We start from the raw sequence: 17,389 nt of genomic DNA on the forward strand, positions 1-17,389 counted from the left end.
ACATTCAAAATACATTCCATTGTGAAAGTTTGTCAATTGTTTAAGCATATTGCAGTTTAATAAATATTTTATTTTGAATATGATAATTATTTTATAATTTCAGCGTTGTAGCTGGATGTGAAAATACTTTATTCCATTATTTGCATATGGATCCAGTAGAGGGTATTTTCTTAGCTCCTGTACGTGATGATGCTGACTTGTTTCAAGGATCAGTTATGAAGAATATTTTGGACACTTTTCACAGATCTTGTCTGAATATGCGGACTGTATTTGCACATTCTTTAAGGAATGAGGTAATTTTAAGATAATGTAATTTTATGCAAATAAATAAATAAATAAATAAAATATTCAAAATATGTTAGAAATATAAATTATTTTATTCTTACAGAAAATCACTAAAGCAAATATAACTAAAAGATATGGGGTCAATAATTTCATTCATACTACTTACGAACAGGGTATTCTTTTTCATTGCAATCTGAAAGAACCTACAAAGCAAAAAAATTCGTTGAGTTTCTGGATTGTTGGGTAAGTGCATGCATGGAAATATTTCTCGATATTCCGTTATTTAAGAAAAATTAGATTTGTTAAATGTTAAAATAAAATATTTAAATGCAGTTTAAACTAAGGTAAGGTTTAATTTTTAATTTTATGCTGCAAATTGAGTAAATGATCTGTCACTTTCCTGGCATTAAAAAGGAAAGTTGTCTATGCTGAATTTTCTCAGTAATGGATGACAAAACGTCAGTGCTTAGTTCAAAGATAGGATAATGATAAGAAAAAAAAATGTTATCATGGAAAAAAGTTATTTCTTGTACTAAAGGTATATATCAACAAATATAATTTTCATTTATTATTCTAATTTTTCAATCTTTATTGAAAATTTTGAATTGCTTTATTATGTTGCTTAATAATAGTGTTAGACACTAGGGTGCTTAGTTTGCTAGGCCCTAACCCTCTTCCCCTCCAAAAAAAAAAAAAAAAAAAAAAAAAAAAAAAAAAAAAAAAAAAACCTCTAGAATTTTGAAATAGATTGCTGCAAAATAATTTAGTCATTTGTGATGAAAAAAAGTGTCACGACCGAAACCATGTATATAGTTCACATGAGCAGAAACAGGAAAATAAAATATGAGTAAGTCCTAACCAGATGGTACCATAATACATCTGAAAATTAGAAACAGGATTCATGAAACAAAGAACGAAGAATGTGCATTTTATATAAACCAGTTGATCGTTTAATACGACCATGGGCTTTTTGATGTTATCTGGGTTGTTGAAGTTGTAGTAACAGATTCTAATTGCAGGATGACTAGATCTTTCTGTGGTGACTTTTGCCATATGATAATGATGTTACCTTTGCTGAACAATTTTTAGCATCTAATCTGCTGTTGGGAATATACCAGGGAGGGTCTGTAATCTGCGAAGAATGCTGTTCTGGGCAGCTTGAAGTTGTTTACAATTTCTTTTGCAGGAATAAGCCCAAACTGGGTAGGCATACTAAAGCATGTGATGTTGAATAAATGAATAGCTTATGATCTATAAATAGAATAGTGTTTCGAGCGATTAAGTTGTAGAGTTCAGCTTTATGCACTCAAAACTTCTGGATAATTGGCGTAATATGTGGGCTCCATGAGAGGGAATTTGTGAGGATAATCCCAAAAGGGATTGCTTTATGTGTCATGTCTTCCTACCTGTTTAAAAAAGTTATTTTCATGTCATGAAGTTTTGAGAAGTTAATAAATTTTGAATCTGAAAACTATTCACTTTTCTTGTTCTTTTACGTAATTGTTTTTAATAAATACCCATTGTCTGTGCTCAGCTTCTGAATTAACAAAAAGAAACAAATTTAAAAGGAACTTCCAAAGCCTAAAAGCATGTGTCAGTCTTTTAAGTTTTATGATGAAAAGGGTAATTTTTCTACGATATTTTGCTTTAGTTATTTTATGTTAAACATTCTGTTGAAGCTTCTCTCTCAGATTTTTGTCTTTCCCAAAGGGCTGGACACTTGTCAAGAATCCATCAGGAATGGTCCACCCTATAGGCATTTTAACCATCTTATCACAGGGAAGAATGACCTAGTCCCCAGTGTGTCACCACAGGGGATTACATCATGAAGAGGGGGAAAAGAATAGAAGTCAGGAAAGGAACATTCATTCTCTGTTAACTAGTCTACCATCTAGGGTGGCACGTCATTTTTGATGCGAGGGTTTGTTTAGTAAATATGATGTATTTGTTTATTTACCTTGTGATTTTTAGACATGCCAGTTTTCCAATTTTGGACTGTCCTCCCAAAATCCTATTTACGACATATTTCTTCTGACTTTTTCATATTTGTGATGTTTCTTGCTATTTCAGGTAATTTGGCTTAATATTTTGTTATTTTCACAAAGAAACATGATTTCCTTTCTGAAAATGCTTGATCCCTCCTTTAGACTGCCTACTTGAAAAAGGGGGGCTTTCATCAGTGGCAGTTGTGTCATTATGAGTATGCATCAGCCAGTAAGCACAGAGAAAAATCGAGTCTGCTCTTAGCATTCCTACTGTTGCTAAACAGAGTGAATTTCACATGCTTTGAGAAGTAGTTTAAAAGTTTGTAATCTTTTGTCTGAGGTACACTGTGCAAAAAAAAAGGGGGGGTCAGTTCAGTATCTCTCCTTCTACTGGGCCAATTGATGAAATTCAAATTGCGTTTTTCATGCCTCGAAAGCGCGACTTAGGATATGTATTAAATTTATATATAGCATCATTCTAACATAGGTATTTTGACATAAAATTGGACTTTTTCTGAAATGATATGCCGTTTTTTTCCCATATTTTGATTCTATTTTTAAAATTATGCCAGACTACTAAGTTTTGTAAAAATTGCACGAGTAGTTTTTAAAAAATAAACTCTCAAAATTTTAGCTTCTCAATGTTAATTGAGTTTGGTATATGTTTATTAATCTCTCTTTTTTTATCAAGCTTATTTGATTCTTCCTTTCACATTTCAAAATTCAGTTTCATTCCAAATAACATTCACCCATTTTTTATGATTTATTTTTAAAATTTGTATTTTTAAATAATTTTTATAAATTTTTAGAGAAAAGTTTTTAGTATGTACACTGCGAAAAAAAAAGTGACAGTTCTATATCTCCCGTTCTACTGGGCCGATTGACAAAATTCAACCTGCATTTTTCTTGTCTCGAAAGCACGGACATGTATTAGATTTATATATAGCATTATTCTAATATAGGTAGGTATTTCGACAAAGCATCTGACATTTTTCTGAAATAATATACCAATTTTTTCCCATATTTCAATTCTTTGACTCAAATTACGCCAAACTACCAAGTTTTGTAAAAATCGCACGAGTAGTTTTTAAAAAATTAGCTCTCAAAATTTTAGCTTCTTAATGCTAATTGAGTTTGGTATATATTTATTAATCTCTCTTTTTTTATCAAGCTTATTTGATTCTTCCTTTCACATTTCAAAATTCAGGTTCCTTCCAAATAAAATTCATGCATTTTTTATGATTTATTTTTAAAATTTGTATTTTTAAATAATTTTTCTAAAAAAATTTTGAATTATAATCTATAAAATTTTTACAATCATCTTAAAGTAGGTGTATTTCTAAGATATACAAGAATTTACATATTGGCGCGTTTTGAAATTTGGCATCTTTTTCTTGATCTTATCGATCAAGAATGTGTTTCGATCAAGAATCTTATTGCCAAATGTGGTTTATGCATTTGTTACAGTGAATTGCCACAACTATTTTTAACCTTAAATTTGAAATAAGGTTTTATGGAGAATTAATAATACAAATTTTTTCCCCTCAATGATGCATAATAAATATTTATTAATCCTATATGAAAAGCTATTTTTTAAAAATTATGGATATTATTCAAATTTTTAATTTCTTTCTTTCTTTTTAAATATATTTGTATGAGTAAATTTTTACCTTCATTGTGTCTGCTACTTTACTTCATTTAAATTGAACTGTCTAAAACTGAGAAAGTTTGGTGTTTATTTTCACAATGTTTTAAAGCAAATAGAACATTGACAGTTTGGGTCATGTACCAGCTTTAAAAATATATATATAAATATAAATTTTTACATTAATTCTCTTAAAAAGTATGTTTTAAGTAGTAATTTTCTCTCATGTTGTAGATTATATAAAAATATCTTCTTTAATATAGAAATTATTAAGCTTAAAAACTCTAAATAATATTATTTAGATTGTTTGCACCTGATATAAGAATTGGTGATACAGAATAAGTGCTGCTGGAGTAATTTATTTCTTCCTCATTTAACAAACATCTTTTGATTCAAATATTTATTCTTTGAACTTTATTTATAGTTAAAATATCTAGAAAATGAAAAGCTGTCTTCAACTGAAACGCATTTGATACAACTATTATTTTAAAAAGTTTGATAAAAATGCAAAATTTATAGAAGTGTAACAACCGAAAAATCTTAATGATCTTGTGTCAACACTGAAAACAAATGTAGAAGTAAATTAGGGGGAAGTATAAATCTAAAGGAGAATCTAACTTCAGGGAAGTTGGATGTTCAAAAAGAAAACTCTTGGACGTGTACACCAGCAAATAGCAGCAACTGAGTTTGTGCTAACGGAAAAGATAAAAACGATATCATTGCAGATTAAAGTTAAGAGCGACTGATTTTTGATTATATGGTTGTATAAATTTAGATTTTTTCATAGAACGTCATATCATATCATAAACGGAGCGTCCCATGATTTCTCAGCCGAATTATTTGAAGATTCAGAAATTTATCCTGTGACATATATGGATATCAACTTTCTTGCTTGATGAAACCAGTCTTTCCTTTCATCTCATGGGGCCCACCAGCGGCTGAGCGGTAAAGTGGCTGAACACTGGTAGTTTCCATCCAAGGTTCGAATCCCACAAACGGGCTGGCTGCATGGGCATTTTCGTGGTTTTTCTCATGTGTAACATGTATATAAGCCAGTTTCTCTTAGAAAGTCCTCCATGAAGGCATCCATTCCCTTAGGCAAATAGCCCTAGTGTGCTTTGCCATAATTAAATACACCACACCTTTCATCTCATGTCTTCAAAATGCCTAGCCTCTAAAGACTGATAAAGGCTGTGACTAAATACTGATGAAATGGATTGAATTGGATTATTAAGTTTCGGCAAAGCAGGGCTATCTGCCTAAAAGGAGGGATGCCTTCGTGAATAACTTTCTAACGGAAACCAGCTCGTATACATGTTACACATGAGAAAAACCATGAAAACATCCATTCAACTAGCCCATTCGCCTGGATTTGAATCCCAGAGCGAACTACCAATGTTTAGCAACTTTACCCCTCAGCCATTTGTGGGCCCTTTTGAAATGGAAGGCGATAACTATATTTAAAATTAATGTCAGAAATACCAAAATGTTTCAAAAAGCTGGATGCTTTTTAATATACTTGCAGAAGGTCTGAAGAAAAAGAACGACCCATTACAAAGAAAAAAATAATTTTTGCATAAAATTTAGTGTTTTGCTTAAATTTTATGATATTTGATGCGTGCGATTTCAAAAATAAAATATTTCACTAAAATATGAATGACATTTTAAGAAATTTAATTTAGGGTGGTAAAAGTGTCTAAAGCAATGTATGCAAGTCATCCTAAGTTAAAATGTTGGATATACATCTCTTTTATTTATATATCTTTTCTGAACGGAACATTGAAAGGCGTGTTAATTGTGCTTTACTGTATTTTCTCTTTTAATATATGTAGTTTTCAAATGCATCGTAGTCTGGGTCACAAAGTGTTAACTATGACTAAAAAATATAGTATAAAGAAAATTATTTGAAAAAAAATAAATAAACTATGCAGTTCGAATGAGTAAATAGAAATTTTTAAAACAGTTATTGAAAAGAAACCATGCAACTTAAACAATTAAAATAAAATTCGAAAAAGGGAAAATTACTTAAAATAAAAACTATGATTAAAAATATAATATAAAGAACATTATTTAAAGAAGGAACGAAGTGACTTTTTTTCCTTTTACACACAATGTAAAAAGGGAAAGGAAAATAGGTTGCCATATATTAAGAAGTTTGCCAAGTGAACTATTCTTGGAGCAAACATAAATTTTGAAATTTTCCATAAATTTTGCACCAAATTTTACAAAATTTAATACTTAGGCATAATTTGAGTCTTAGAATTGAAATGCGAGAAAAAATTGATATGTTATTTCTGAAAAAGTCTGATTTTGTGTCAAAATACCTATGTTAGAATAGTGCTTAATATAAATCTAACATCTATCCTAAGTCGCGCTTTTGAGACATGAAAAATGCAATTTGAATTTCGTCAAGAGGCCCAGTAGAATGGGAGATATTGAACTGTCCCCCCCCCTTTTTTTTTTTTTTTTTTTTTTTTTTCCAGTGTACATAAACTACTCATGTACTTTTGAAAATCATATCTAGCTTACTTTCCTTGTATTATTTCACTATGGAAATGTAATACATTGCTGATGCTGTTACAGGAACATTATAACGAAACAGTGAGAACAAAAAGTTAAGCTTTCCAGCCATACACTGAAAATAATTTAGTTTAGTTCTCATTCCCATTAATATCATGTGCTCCCAGGTGTCTTTCCTTATTTCTCTCCCCTGGGATATTGCAAAGTGGTACCCTTAGAGCAGTTATGCAGCATGTCCATAAAAGTCCTTATGCAGCCCTTAATTTTGCAACAACTAGCTGTAGAGATGTACTACTAGTTACAAAAATTGTTAAGAGATGTAAATATTCATGTTATAGTATTTTTAACTTTAAAAAAGACAGTTTTCTCAAAATTATGCTATCTAACATTATATACGATTCTCCAGTCCATAGAGTTATTTAGTAAAATTTGATATACTTATACTAAAAAATAAATTATGGTATCTAACTATTTATACAGGATCATAGTCTATAATTGAACCAAAAAAAAAAAAAAAAAAAGAGATTCACTTGTCTAGAAATAGTCTTTATTTTTCATTTATGCAAGTAATATTATGAGCTGGCTATGTGCTAATAGTGGTCTATCACCACGTTCTGGAATTTGAATTCTATACAGCTCTGAGTATGAAATCTGCATTTTGACAAAATTTTCATTATTCAAAACTTTTCACACCATCTTCATATCACTATCACTTAACTTAATAACATCAGAAGCCTTTCTAAACTGATGTTTCATTTTTAGTCATGTGCAAATTTAAATATTTTGTTCTTCAATTTTTTTAATCCTTGACTTTTAAAGAAATACAATCTGAAATTTTAAAATTAAATATTGTGGTCAATTTTTCTTGTATGTGTGTTAGACGGTCTGGATTTTAATTTTTAAAATGAGTATGAACTTTTGCTATATATAACTATAGATACTGGGAGACTGTATAAAAGTTAGAGTTTGAAATTCCTACAAAATTAACTTTTGTCTTTAAAACTATTTTAATATAAATCATCATTAGAAACATTTTTGTAATTGGAAGTATATGTCTACGATATGCGGTAGCAGAAGTAAAGGCCGTACAGAGTTGTTTTAAACGCTGGATATAGTAATCTAGATATAGTACTGCAAAAATAGTAATAATATCACTTATATAAAGTCTTCAAATCTTTGAAATCTCAGTTTTCTTGAATATACATATGTATACTATAGGGAAATGAAGCAGAGAAACTGAGACTTTAGTTTTTATCTAGGTTATTTTATCAGTTAAATAATCAAAAAGTTTCATGTACAGTCTCAATTCTTCTGTTTTGACAAAACGCGATATGGAATTAGCTGGATTCGAAAACCATCGTGCATTTTCCTTGAAGAGTCCATAATGAGATTCGAAGTAGGCTAATTTTCCATTTACCGCTTTTTTTGTATCTTTGTATTTTTGCTTATGTCTTAAATAACTTTTGTATTTCCGTTCAGATGTTTTAAGATAGTTTTAGTTTTAACTTTAATCAACATATTACTTCCAATTTTATTTCAGTTTTAAATAATTTGCTTTTTATTTATAAGTATTCTTGAGATAATTTAATTTATCTTGTATTTACAAATTTAATTGCAATTTATTTTAACTTAGTGTTAAAATTATTCACCGGAACCGCAGTATCACATCTGCTTTAAAGCAAAAGCATGAAGAATATTTTTTTTTACCTTGTTTTCTAATTTTTGCAGCTCAATGCACAAAACACTTGACCACAAAGGTCTTTTTTAGTTTGTTCTCCTTTCTTAAATTATATATATACTATATATATATGAATCTACTGAGCTAGAAATATGTAATACAAAAAAATTAGCTGTTAATATTCTATAGATAGGAAGTTAATAAAATTATGAGAAATAATGAGATTTAGTGATACAGCACTTTTTAGCTTTGAAAATTTTTCAAAATGCAGGTTTAAAAATGTGGAAAGTTACAAACTGATGAATTCACCCAACGAAAATATAAACTCATTAATAAAGGGGTAAAAAATGAAAGAAACATATTTTGACAGTAATTTGAAATGAAAGGTTGACTAGAAGTGATGGAAATTTAATCCTTGAAAAATTAGGTTAGGATGCAAGATATGTTGGAAATGATTTTATAAATAGGCTGATTATGGATTAAATTATGGTACAAATAAAAAGTGCAGTAAAAATGACCAAAGTAATCATTTGTTTTTCACCAGAGCAATTAGCGAATTCGATCTCCAAGGCCACTAGTGGCAGAGAAGTAAAAGTGCTGAACACAGCTAGTTTATCATGGGTTCAAATCATGATTGAATGGACTGGTATGATAAGGATTTTTGGTGGTGTTCTCCAGTATCAGTAGACTAACTGGATTATGTTCTTTCCAGTAATCAAGCTCAGCAGTGTCATTTGACTTACAGAAGTGAGAGAAATGAAGAGACCAAGGGTTTTGTTTGGTTTGGTTTATTGAGATTGTGGCAAAGCACACTAGGGCTATCTGCCTAACGGGAGGACTTTCTAAGGGAAACTGGCTCGTATACACATTACACATGGGGAAAACCACGAAAACGCCCATGCAGGCAGCCCGTTTGTGGGATTCGAACCTCAGGACCGAACTACCAGTGTTCAGCGACTTTACTGCTTGGCCGCTGGTGGGCCAGAGACCAAGGGAGTAGAGAATAGTTGATTTGCAGCAGATATGAGTTGGTGATGTTACACGCTAAAAGATTTCTCACTGGGAATAGCAAACGTTGCTGCACATTAACCTTAGTTTTCCCCATGGTTAATGTAAATACCATCCATTTCCTATGAAAAGACCTTCCTTTCTTTTAAAATAAAAATACAGTAAATTTTTCATCTGCTTAGTTTCATTTTGAACGCATTTAAGTTTAATTTTGATTTTTTTAATAGTTTCTTATATTACACTACAATTGTGGCTCATTTTCTTAATAATCTGGTAATGCATGATTTAGGCTTTGTTCCCACGATTCATTCCTTCAGTAATCTCAAACTCGTTACCCGCGGAGCAGTTTTACCTGGCCTGTACACACATTTTCCATACATTAATTAGCAGTGTTATGACAAAAGTTTTAGGAAAAATTTTAAGATTATAACGATCTGAACTCAGACTATACATTATTTTTATTGCTACTGGAAACAAATATGAGTAATATTGCTCCAGAAAATCTATAAATAGAGCTGATTAATTTATTCTGTGATATAAATCATATTCAAAGATTTGAATTTGATTATCCTTTGTTTGCAAAGATAAATATCCCCGGTTACGAATTTTTCCAGCAATAATATTTGCTTTGCTTGGGAGTATGTATACATCTGAACAATTTTTTCCCGTAGTTAAAAATTAATAAATCTACAAAGAGAATCAGACTGCTGATGAGTATCTACAAATGGGTAAAGAAGTTACTTTAGAGTGATTTTCCTCCAATCTTGCAAATTATATGAAAATTGAAATTCCATGAAATGTTGTAGCTGAAAGATGTATGAATCAAAGAAGTTTACAATTATTTGCATACAAATATGTATTCTTTTCTGTATGCTTCCTAGAAAAATGTAATGAATAACAAAGAGAAAAAGTTATTACTATTTATTCTCATGTTTTGTCTCTCTTGGGAAATTTCCATATATTTTTTTGTAGTTTACATAAAAAAAAAATTATTTAGTGGTTACTTCAATATATTACAATTATTTAAATAAATGTCAGCCTGAAAATTTTAATATTTAGCTGTCATTTCATTTGAATTATAAATTTTGATTAATAAAAATTTCGTTTATTTCTGAACATTTTTTCCAGTATTTGAAAATTAATAAGTCTAAAAAGAGAACCAAAGTGACGGATGAGCATCCGCAATTTGTGAGGAAAGTAGTTTCTAATAATTTTTCTTTAAGGTTACAAACTTTATCAAAACCGAAACACTGTGAAGTGTTGTTGCTGAAAAATGTAGTAGGAAATAAAGAAGTTTATAAATATTTACATATAATTGTGTGTCTTTTTTTCTGTATGCATCGAAGAAAAATTTACTACAGTAAACCCTTGCCGAACGCTGGGGTTTTACATTATTAAAACATAGTGTGTATGGCAAAATGGGGTTTTTTAAAATTAACTTTCTATGGAAAAAATGAGTTAAGTATAGTTTGGATGAAGAAAGTATATGTAATTTATACAAACTTAGATATTATTGTTATTAAAAGGGGAAAATGACACAAATGTTAATTGAAAGGATGTCTGTTATTGCTTAATAAGTAGGTACATGGTAGAATTATTTTTTAAATATCTGGTCATTTTTGCTTGGCACAATGTCTGATGCAATTGATTAAATGCTTCATGATAAAGAGGTTTCCAAATTAATAACTTCTTGATCTTCTTCAGTATTGCTGAGTTCACCATCACCTCATGTTACGAGGTCATCCAGTTCTTCATTTATCATTTCACAATCATCATTCTTGCCTAATTCTTTAATTTCTCCTTCCTCCTTATCTGAAAAGTCCTTCACCACCAATTGCTTTTGCAATTTGTATGGTTTTCTTGGCTCCATTTTCAATCAGTGAAAATTCTATAAAATTGTTGACACCATCTGGGCAGCATTGATGCCAGTAAGCATTCAATATTGATAAATTAACTTACTGCCGTGAGAGTTTATTCATTTCTATGTAGTGTCTTATGTTGAATTGCTTCCTAGGTGCCATTAGTGCGTTGTGCTTTTCTACATCTAGTGCTGCATTTTCAGAAATGTAAACATGCCTGGCATAATAAGTTTTGAATGTTTTTATGATTGCTTGGTCCATTGTATGGATTAAGGAAGTGGCATTCAGTGTAAGGAACAAAACTTCTACTTTTGTCTACCTTTGGATGCAATGTTTTGAGGGCTTCAATATCGTGTCCTGGAGCATTATCAAGAATAAGGAGAACTATAAAATTCAGGTTTTGCTGTGGTTTGACATCTTTAATGTTGGATTTTCAAATCAGTCATTAAAGAGGACTATTGCAATGCAGCCAATGCTCTGCAGCATATAGTGTATAATTGAAATCCTCGCATTAGACAAATTGAATGGAGACAATTAAAATAATGCAAAATAACATTCTGCAAGTCCACATTCGGAAAGAGTTTACTGTACATAAAAGAATGAGAATAGCTAGTCAGTATTTTTTCTCGCGTTTTGTCCCAGTTGGAAGGTTTTCATAATTTGTTTAAGTTATTTAGTACTTAATTAAGCAGATTAAAATTATTAGAACTAAATGTCATTCTGAAAATTTAATATTTAGCTGTCGTTACATTTGAATTAGAAAGCATATCCAACAGAAGTTTTTTGCAGATAAAATCTCTTTATATCAGACAGATAAATATAAACTGGAGTTTTTCCCCTTTGCTTAATTATTGTTACTGTTTATGTATATTGAGATAAATATTTGGTAAATTTAAAATTTAGTTAAGGAATTTTTTGTTAAAAAATTTCGCTCCTACCCCCCCCCCAAGTTTTATATATTAAAAATGAATTTTTTTCTTGCAACACAATATATTTCTTGCAGAAATTAAGAATAAAAATCAAAAACAATTAAATCTTAAAAAACTAAAACAAAATTTGTCACTAAATAGGTATGATGAATCTGTCAAGTTAATGTAATGGCTAAATGTAAAATAAAATACCTAATTAATAAGTTTCAGTAACAAAGCTATGTTCTCAGTTTATATCTGGAATATTTGAAAAGGTATTATTATACAGAAAGAAAACTTTTCAAAAGATGAAAAGAACATATTTTTATATTTTTCACAGCAAAGCCAATTTTTTCCACCTCTATAGGGATTTCTCAGTTAATTTTATAGCTTTCCTTCTGAGAGTGTCAAACAGAGCTGGACAAAAGACAAGCCTAAGAGCTGAATGTGCCCATTTTAATTGTTTAATTTGGCTTGTTATGAAAACCTGTGTAGTTATAGGCTCATCTCTTTTCCACCCAAATTTGTGCACAAACTACTCAAATCATCAGCATGAGTGTGCATCTGTTATTGCAATCTATATGCACATATATAGGCATGAATATACTAGCGATCGAGCTAAGTTGAGAATACTAGATATGTTAGAATGCATGTGCATCTGCCAAAGAATAATTGCTATCATTTTTACCAGCCTAATTTAGGAATTAAATGGTGATAATGAATATTCTGAAGATAAAAAACTGGTCAGAAAAGGGAATTTGAACTTTTCACCTCTTACTTTTTATTTGAAAATGAAACAGTATACATATCAGTCATTTGATGATCAATAGGAACAGATCCCATTTTTGACATATTTGTAATTTTTTAGTCGTGAATGTAATTTTTATAAAATGTTCTACCATGAAGGGATGTTTTTGTTCCTTTCTCCCCATCATACCTTGCTAACAATAGAGACATTGCAAAAGATCATCACAGCATTGCCCGCATGATGCATTAAAAAAGACCTTTGGCCTATGGTGAAAAGTTTGCCCACTTCTGGTACAGGATCAAATAAAGAGGATGTGTATTATATTTTTAGAATGTTTCAGGGACATTTGATTGATGTTTAAAATGTAAAGAGTTCTGATGTTCGATTTTAAAATTTTCGATCTGATAGCCTTTTTCCTGGACTATAAGTGTGCATCATGATTTCCATAATAGAAGGGCTTTTCATAAAATTTTGAGGGGGGTTATCAGTTCCATTCCTCTTCCACTACTTTCCAGAGCCCATCACTCATGGTGGTTTTGTGCTAAGAAAGAGTTATTTTCTTCGAGACACCAAAAGCACAATAGGATTAATTCATAGGTGAAACATCAGGGACTTTGTACGAATACATTGAACAGATATGTATGCAATATCTTTTTAAAATTTTTTCAAGGAATGCACTGGTACTTTTTGACTTGTTGCTTTGTCTTGAAAAATTTGCACTCTTTAAAAGTCATTGGGATAAAGTAGTGGAATTTATTCTGTAAATATCAGATGTAAACTTTCTGTTGATAGTTCATCAAGTTGATTTTAACATTTTTTCCACTCTTTTTATTTTTAATTTCCCGTTTTAAAAGAATACTGCGACAGTCATAAACTCCTTACTGAAACTCCTTGTATTAATGGTAGCAGGTTTATACATTTTTTTTTCCTGTTTATAATTGATAATAAATAGATCTTTTTTGTTTCAATCATTTAGGTAAACCTGTGCTTCATCAAGGGTCAGTATATTCCCATCTATCGCTTGCTAAATAAATTTCATATGGGATTTTATAAATTACTGTTCATTGAGTCACATGCCTCTCCAAAGCTGTTGATCATTATGCTTTTTAGCTTCTTTAAGTTGTGAATTGCGGTTTATTATTTTATTTATTATTGCTACAAGTATATTTAAAAATTTTGCAATTGATTTCTGAGTTCGCAGATTTTCTCTTATTGCCAACGATTTAACTTTATAAACATTTGAAGCAGTACATACTCTTTTCAGGTATTCGTTTGGAGGCTTCTTTTCGTGTAGAAGTAACAATTGACGGTTTTTCTGTTTCCAATTTATAATGTTGCTTATTTTGCACCTTACAAATTATGTATTTCATAATGTTTTTGAATTATAGAATGGAAATATTTTTCTCCGAAAACATATCTTTCAATACACAGCTTATTTACATGAGATATTTTGAAAGAAGAATAAATTCAAAAGTGGCTGACGATATTTGTCATTTTAAGTAATAAGCTGTTGCCAGAAATTTTTATTTTAAAAGATTCTTTTTTTCTTTTTAATTCTATCAAAATCGTGAAATGTGTAAGCACCCTCTGTATATATCCCACTTTCCCAATAAATACAGATTGTAGCTTCATTGGCAAGCAGATTAAGCATTTATGATAAAACATTGAAGTTATTGAACATGCAGCAATATACAAAAAACTTAAAATACATTTCTCATTTAGAAGTATAAAGTATTATAAAAATTGCATTCTAAGTAAATGTGAATAGGAAACTGAAAAAATGCAAATTTGCTATAGCTATTCAGTGATGAAATGAGCCAATTCCCAGTTTTTAAGCTCTCTGAAGAATTTTAGCTCTTCATTCCCCTCCCTTAAACAGATAACTATAGTTTACTCTGCTATGATTATAAAAATCCCAATTTTTCTTTGTGCTCCAAAAATCCATATGATTAATCCTGTATGTTTCATATGAAAAATATTGCTTGTAAAAATGTGATACCTAAGGCTGCCCGTCCCTCTCTAACAATATCACTGGTTTAGGTCTGATAGGATAAAAGCTTTTAAAGTATTTTAGACAAATTATTATGAAAAAACATCCTGTAGAACATGATTTTCATTTTTTCTTATTACCTTTTATTTTTTAAGTCCAGTGTATTTTTAGAATCCCATCTTTTCAACCTATAAATGAGATTTATTTATGCTTATATTAATTTCTCTACTTTTTCTGGTTTCAGAAGGTTGTTCTTTAATCCTGAACCTCGAGAAGTATACGTTTGTTACCATGACTCAGTACAACAAGATATAGTAGAAATTGCTTTTCGCCTTGGATTTGGCCTTTCCCTATGATGATTTTAGTTGAATTGCTGAAAAATGTTTTTAATATATATTTTTTGAGAAGGAGAAATGTTTTAATGTAATAGTGTATTAAATAAATATTTTTTTTAAAAAATAGAGATAATGTGTGTATTGGAAACATTTTAAACAAATGTTTTTCCTTTGTATTATAAAGATCTATTATATTCTTTAAAGAGTCCTGAAAGTAGAAAAAATATAACAGCCATATTTAAATAAATTTTAACATAATATGTTATCAGTACATTCTAAAAAGGTGGTGCATATGTAAATATGCACTAGATGGCTATTTATTGCTGATATGTGATCTCCACTTTGAGAGTAACTGCAATCCATACCTTTCCCCTTCAACAGTATACAAACCATACCATCTGATTACACTCTTAAAATGACTTATGAATAATATATTAATAACTAACCAGTGAACTTGCTGTTTCAAGAATATATGATAGCTTTGAAAGACACACTTTGAAGTATAGAAGCATAGTCAGCTCTGAATTTGGGGAGACAGGGTTGCATTTATCAAAGCATAATTTCTTCAAATAAAGCTAATTTTTTATCATTTTGAATTATATGAATCTGTCAGTGGAATTAAGATATCTAAGTTCACACCTTTGTAAAAAATTAGTTTTCAAACCTAAAATTGGTTTAATTAATTTAAGAAAACTAAAATACTTTCTTTAATTTAATCACTTAAGTTCTTTAATTATATATTTTTGGTGTGCTGTAATATAGAATTTATATAATAGTTTCCATCATATATATATATCTTCTCAAAGCGGAGAGTGAGCCAATTTTTCCCAACTATGATAGAATTCTATCTGTGCGTCATTTTTAATAGAGTGTCCAAATTTTAATAGACTTGGATTAAAGCATTTTAACGAGTGTGACTTTCCTCTTGACCGTTTAATCGGGAAAGAGGCCAATAGTAATTTATTTCAGTACCTGAAAGAAACAGGTTTTTATTATTTAATTTGATTTGGTTTTTATTATAGAGTATTTTTAATGTGTTTCATTGCTTGAGGCATATCATTTGCTGAGTTTTTAATACTTATTCATCTTAATATTCATTTTATTATTTCATTTGGATTTTATAAATTGGTTGTTTTAAATTTGTGTTTCATATTAACTTTTGTTGGTATGAAAGCTATCCCAGTGTAACTTACCGTTTGTTTGGCACTTATAACTATTCTGGTTATCTGCCATTAACTCTACTAACACCAAATACCACACCACCATGATACATATAAAGGGTGCCCACTAAACTCCGGTACCACCCGTTTAACTGCCGAACGGCTGTGGCTATAGTCATAAAAGACTATATGCTGTCCAGGTATAGTAAAGTGGCTATGCGCTACTAAATGAGATAGGTTTCAGCGCCGCCTGGTGGAAAATAGCGGAATTAGCTTCCCTATCTCGAAGACGATATAAGCTAGGAAGAAAAAGTGAATTACAAAGTTGTAGAGCATCGTCGATTTAGTACGAAAAGATACCTCGCGGACATGAATGTTAAGAATAGAGCGTTTTAAACGTGCATCTGTTTATTCGCGATTTCCAAAACCAGGACGTCACGAAACGATCTTAGAAAGAAAAAAACTAGTTATCACAAACTACCTTTATTTTCGATATTTTAAACTTCTCTGCATAAGCTGAAATGCCCATCTGGACCCTTGTTAGAATTTCATGTTGCACGTTTTAGCATAATGAGGAACAGGTTTGCATAAGCATCTGTAATACGTCCTTGAAGGTCCTGCGATGTTTGTGGAGGGGTAGCACACACCTGCTGTTTTGAGGTATCCGCACAGGAATAAGTCCATTGGAGTCAGGTCAGAAGAATATGCAGACCGAAACCACAGTACCCGATTATTTGTTCTCCGAATTCCTCTATCACGTACTATGTCTTGCAGAAGTTCTAAATATTGTGCGGCCGTTAACGTACCCTGGTAAAATATTGAGCCGATTAGCCTGTTATTATAAATTCCACACAAAACATTAATCGAAAACCGTAATTGATGTCAAATGTCGGCAGAGCATGATGGATTTTCCAATGCCCAGTAATGGAAGTTCTGCCTATTGTACATTTCATTTCGCGAAAAGCATGCCTCATCCGTCCACGGTATACCTGCCAAGAATCTTGGCTGGTTCAAAACGAAGTTGCACCATACGAAACGTCTCTCAGCATCCCCGCCCAATAATGCCTGATTATGTGTTGGTCGGTATGGATGAGCACCTAATTCATTTAGGATTTTCCAACAGCGTCATTTTGAGAGGCCACAGTTTTCACTTATCTCTCTTGTGCTGCTGTTTGGATATGTGAGGTCGCATAAGACATCTTCCGGTTACATTTTCCACCCTACCTTAGCTGGTCTGCCGAACGTCTCGCAACCTGTAGAATGGTTTT

At 30.8% G+C, this 17,389-nt stretch overlaps 1 protein-coding gene across 4 annotated transcripts in view; it reads left to right on the forward strand.

The window, feature by feature from the left end:
* The window catches only part of in (inturned planar cell polarity protein), a 165,225-nt gene extending 150,138 nt beyond the window's left edge, over window positions 1–15,087 (forward strand). For 2 of the 4 annotated variants that reach the window (XM_085808691.1, XM_085808689.1), the window contains 3 exons: window positions 104–293; window positions 389–528; window positions 14,871–15,087. In XM_085808691.1, coding sequence (XP_085664817.1) covers window positions 104–293; window positions 389–528; window positions 14,871–14,982 — 442 coding nt within the window. In that variant the 3' untranslated portion in view covers window positions 14,983–15,087. Of the gene's footprint in view, window positions 1–103; window positions 294–388; window positions 529–1,995; window positions 2,216–14,870 lie in introns of all 4 variants that reach the window. The other 2 variants (XR_015038797.1, XR_015038798.1) reach the window with 2 other exon arrangements.
* The last annotated feature ends 2,302 nt before the right edge of the window (window positions 15,088–17,389 follow it).

Source organism: Stegodyphus dumicola, chromosome X1, assembly GCF_044657685.1.
Source record: "Stegodyphus dumicola isolate Sdum_Otavi_A_Nest chromosome X1, ASM4465768v1".
NCBI lineage: Eukaryota > Metazoa > Arthropoda > Arachnida > Araneae > Eresidae > Stegodyphus > Stegodyphus dumicola.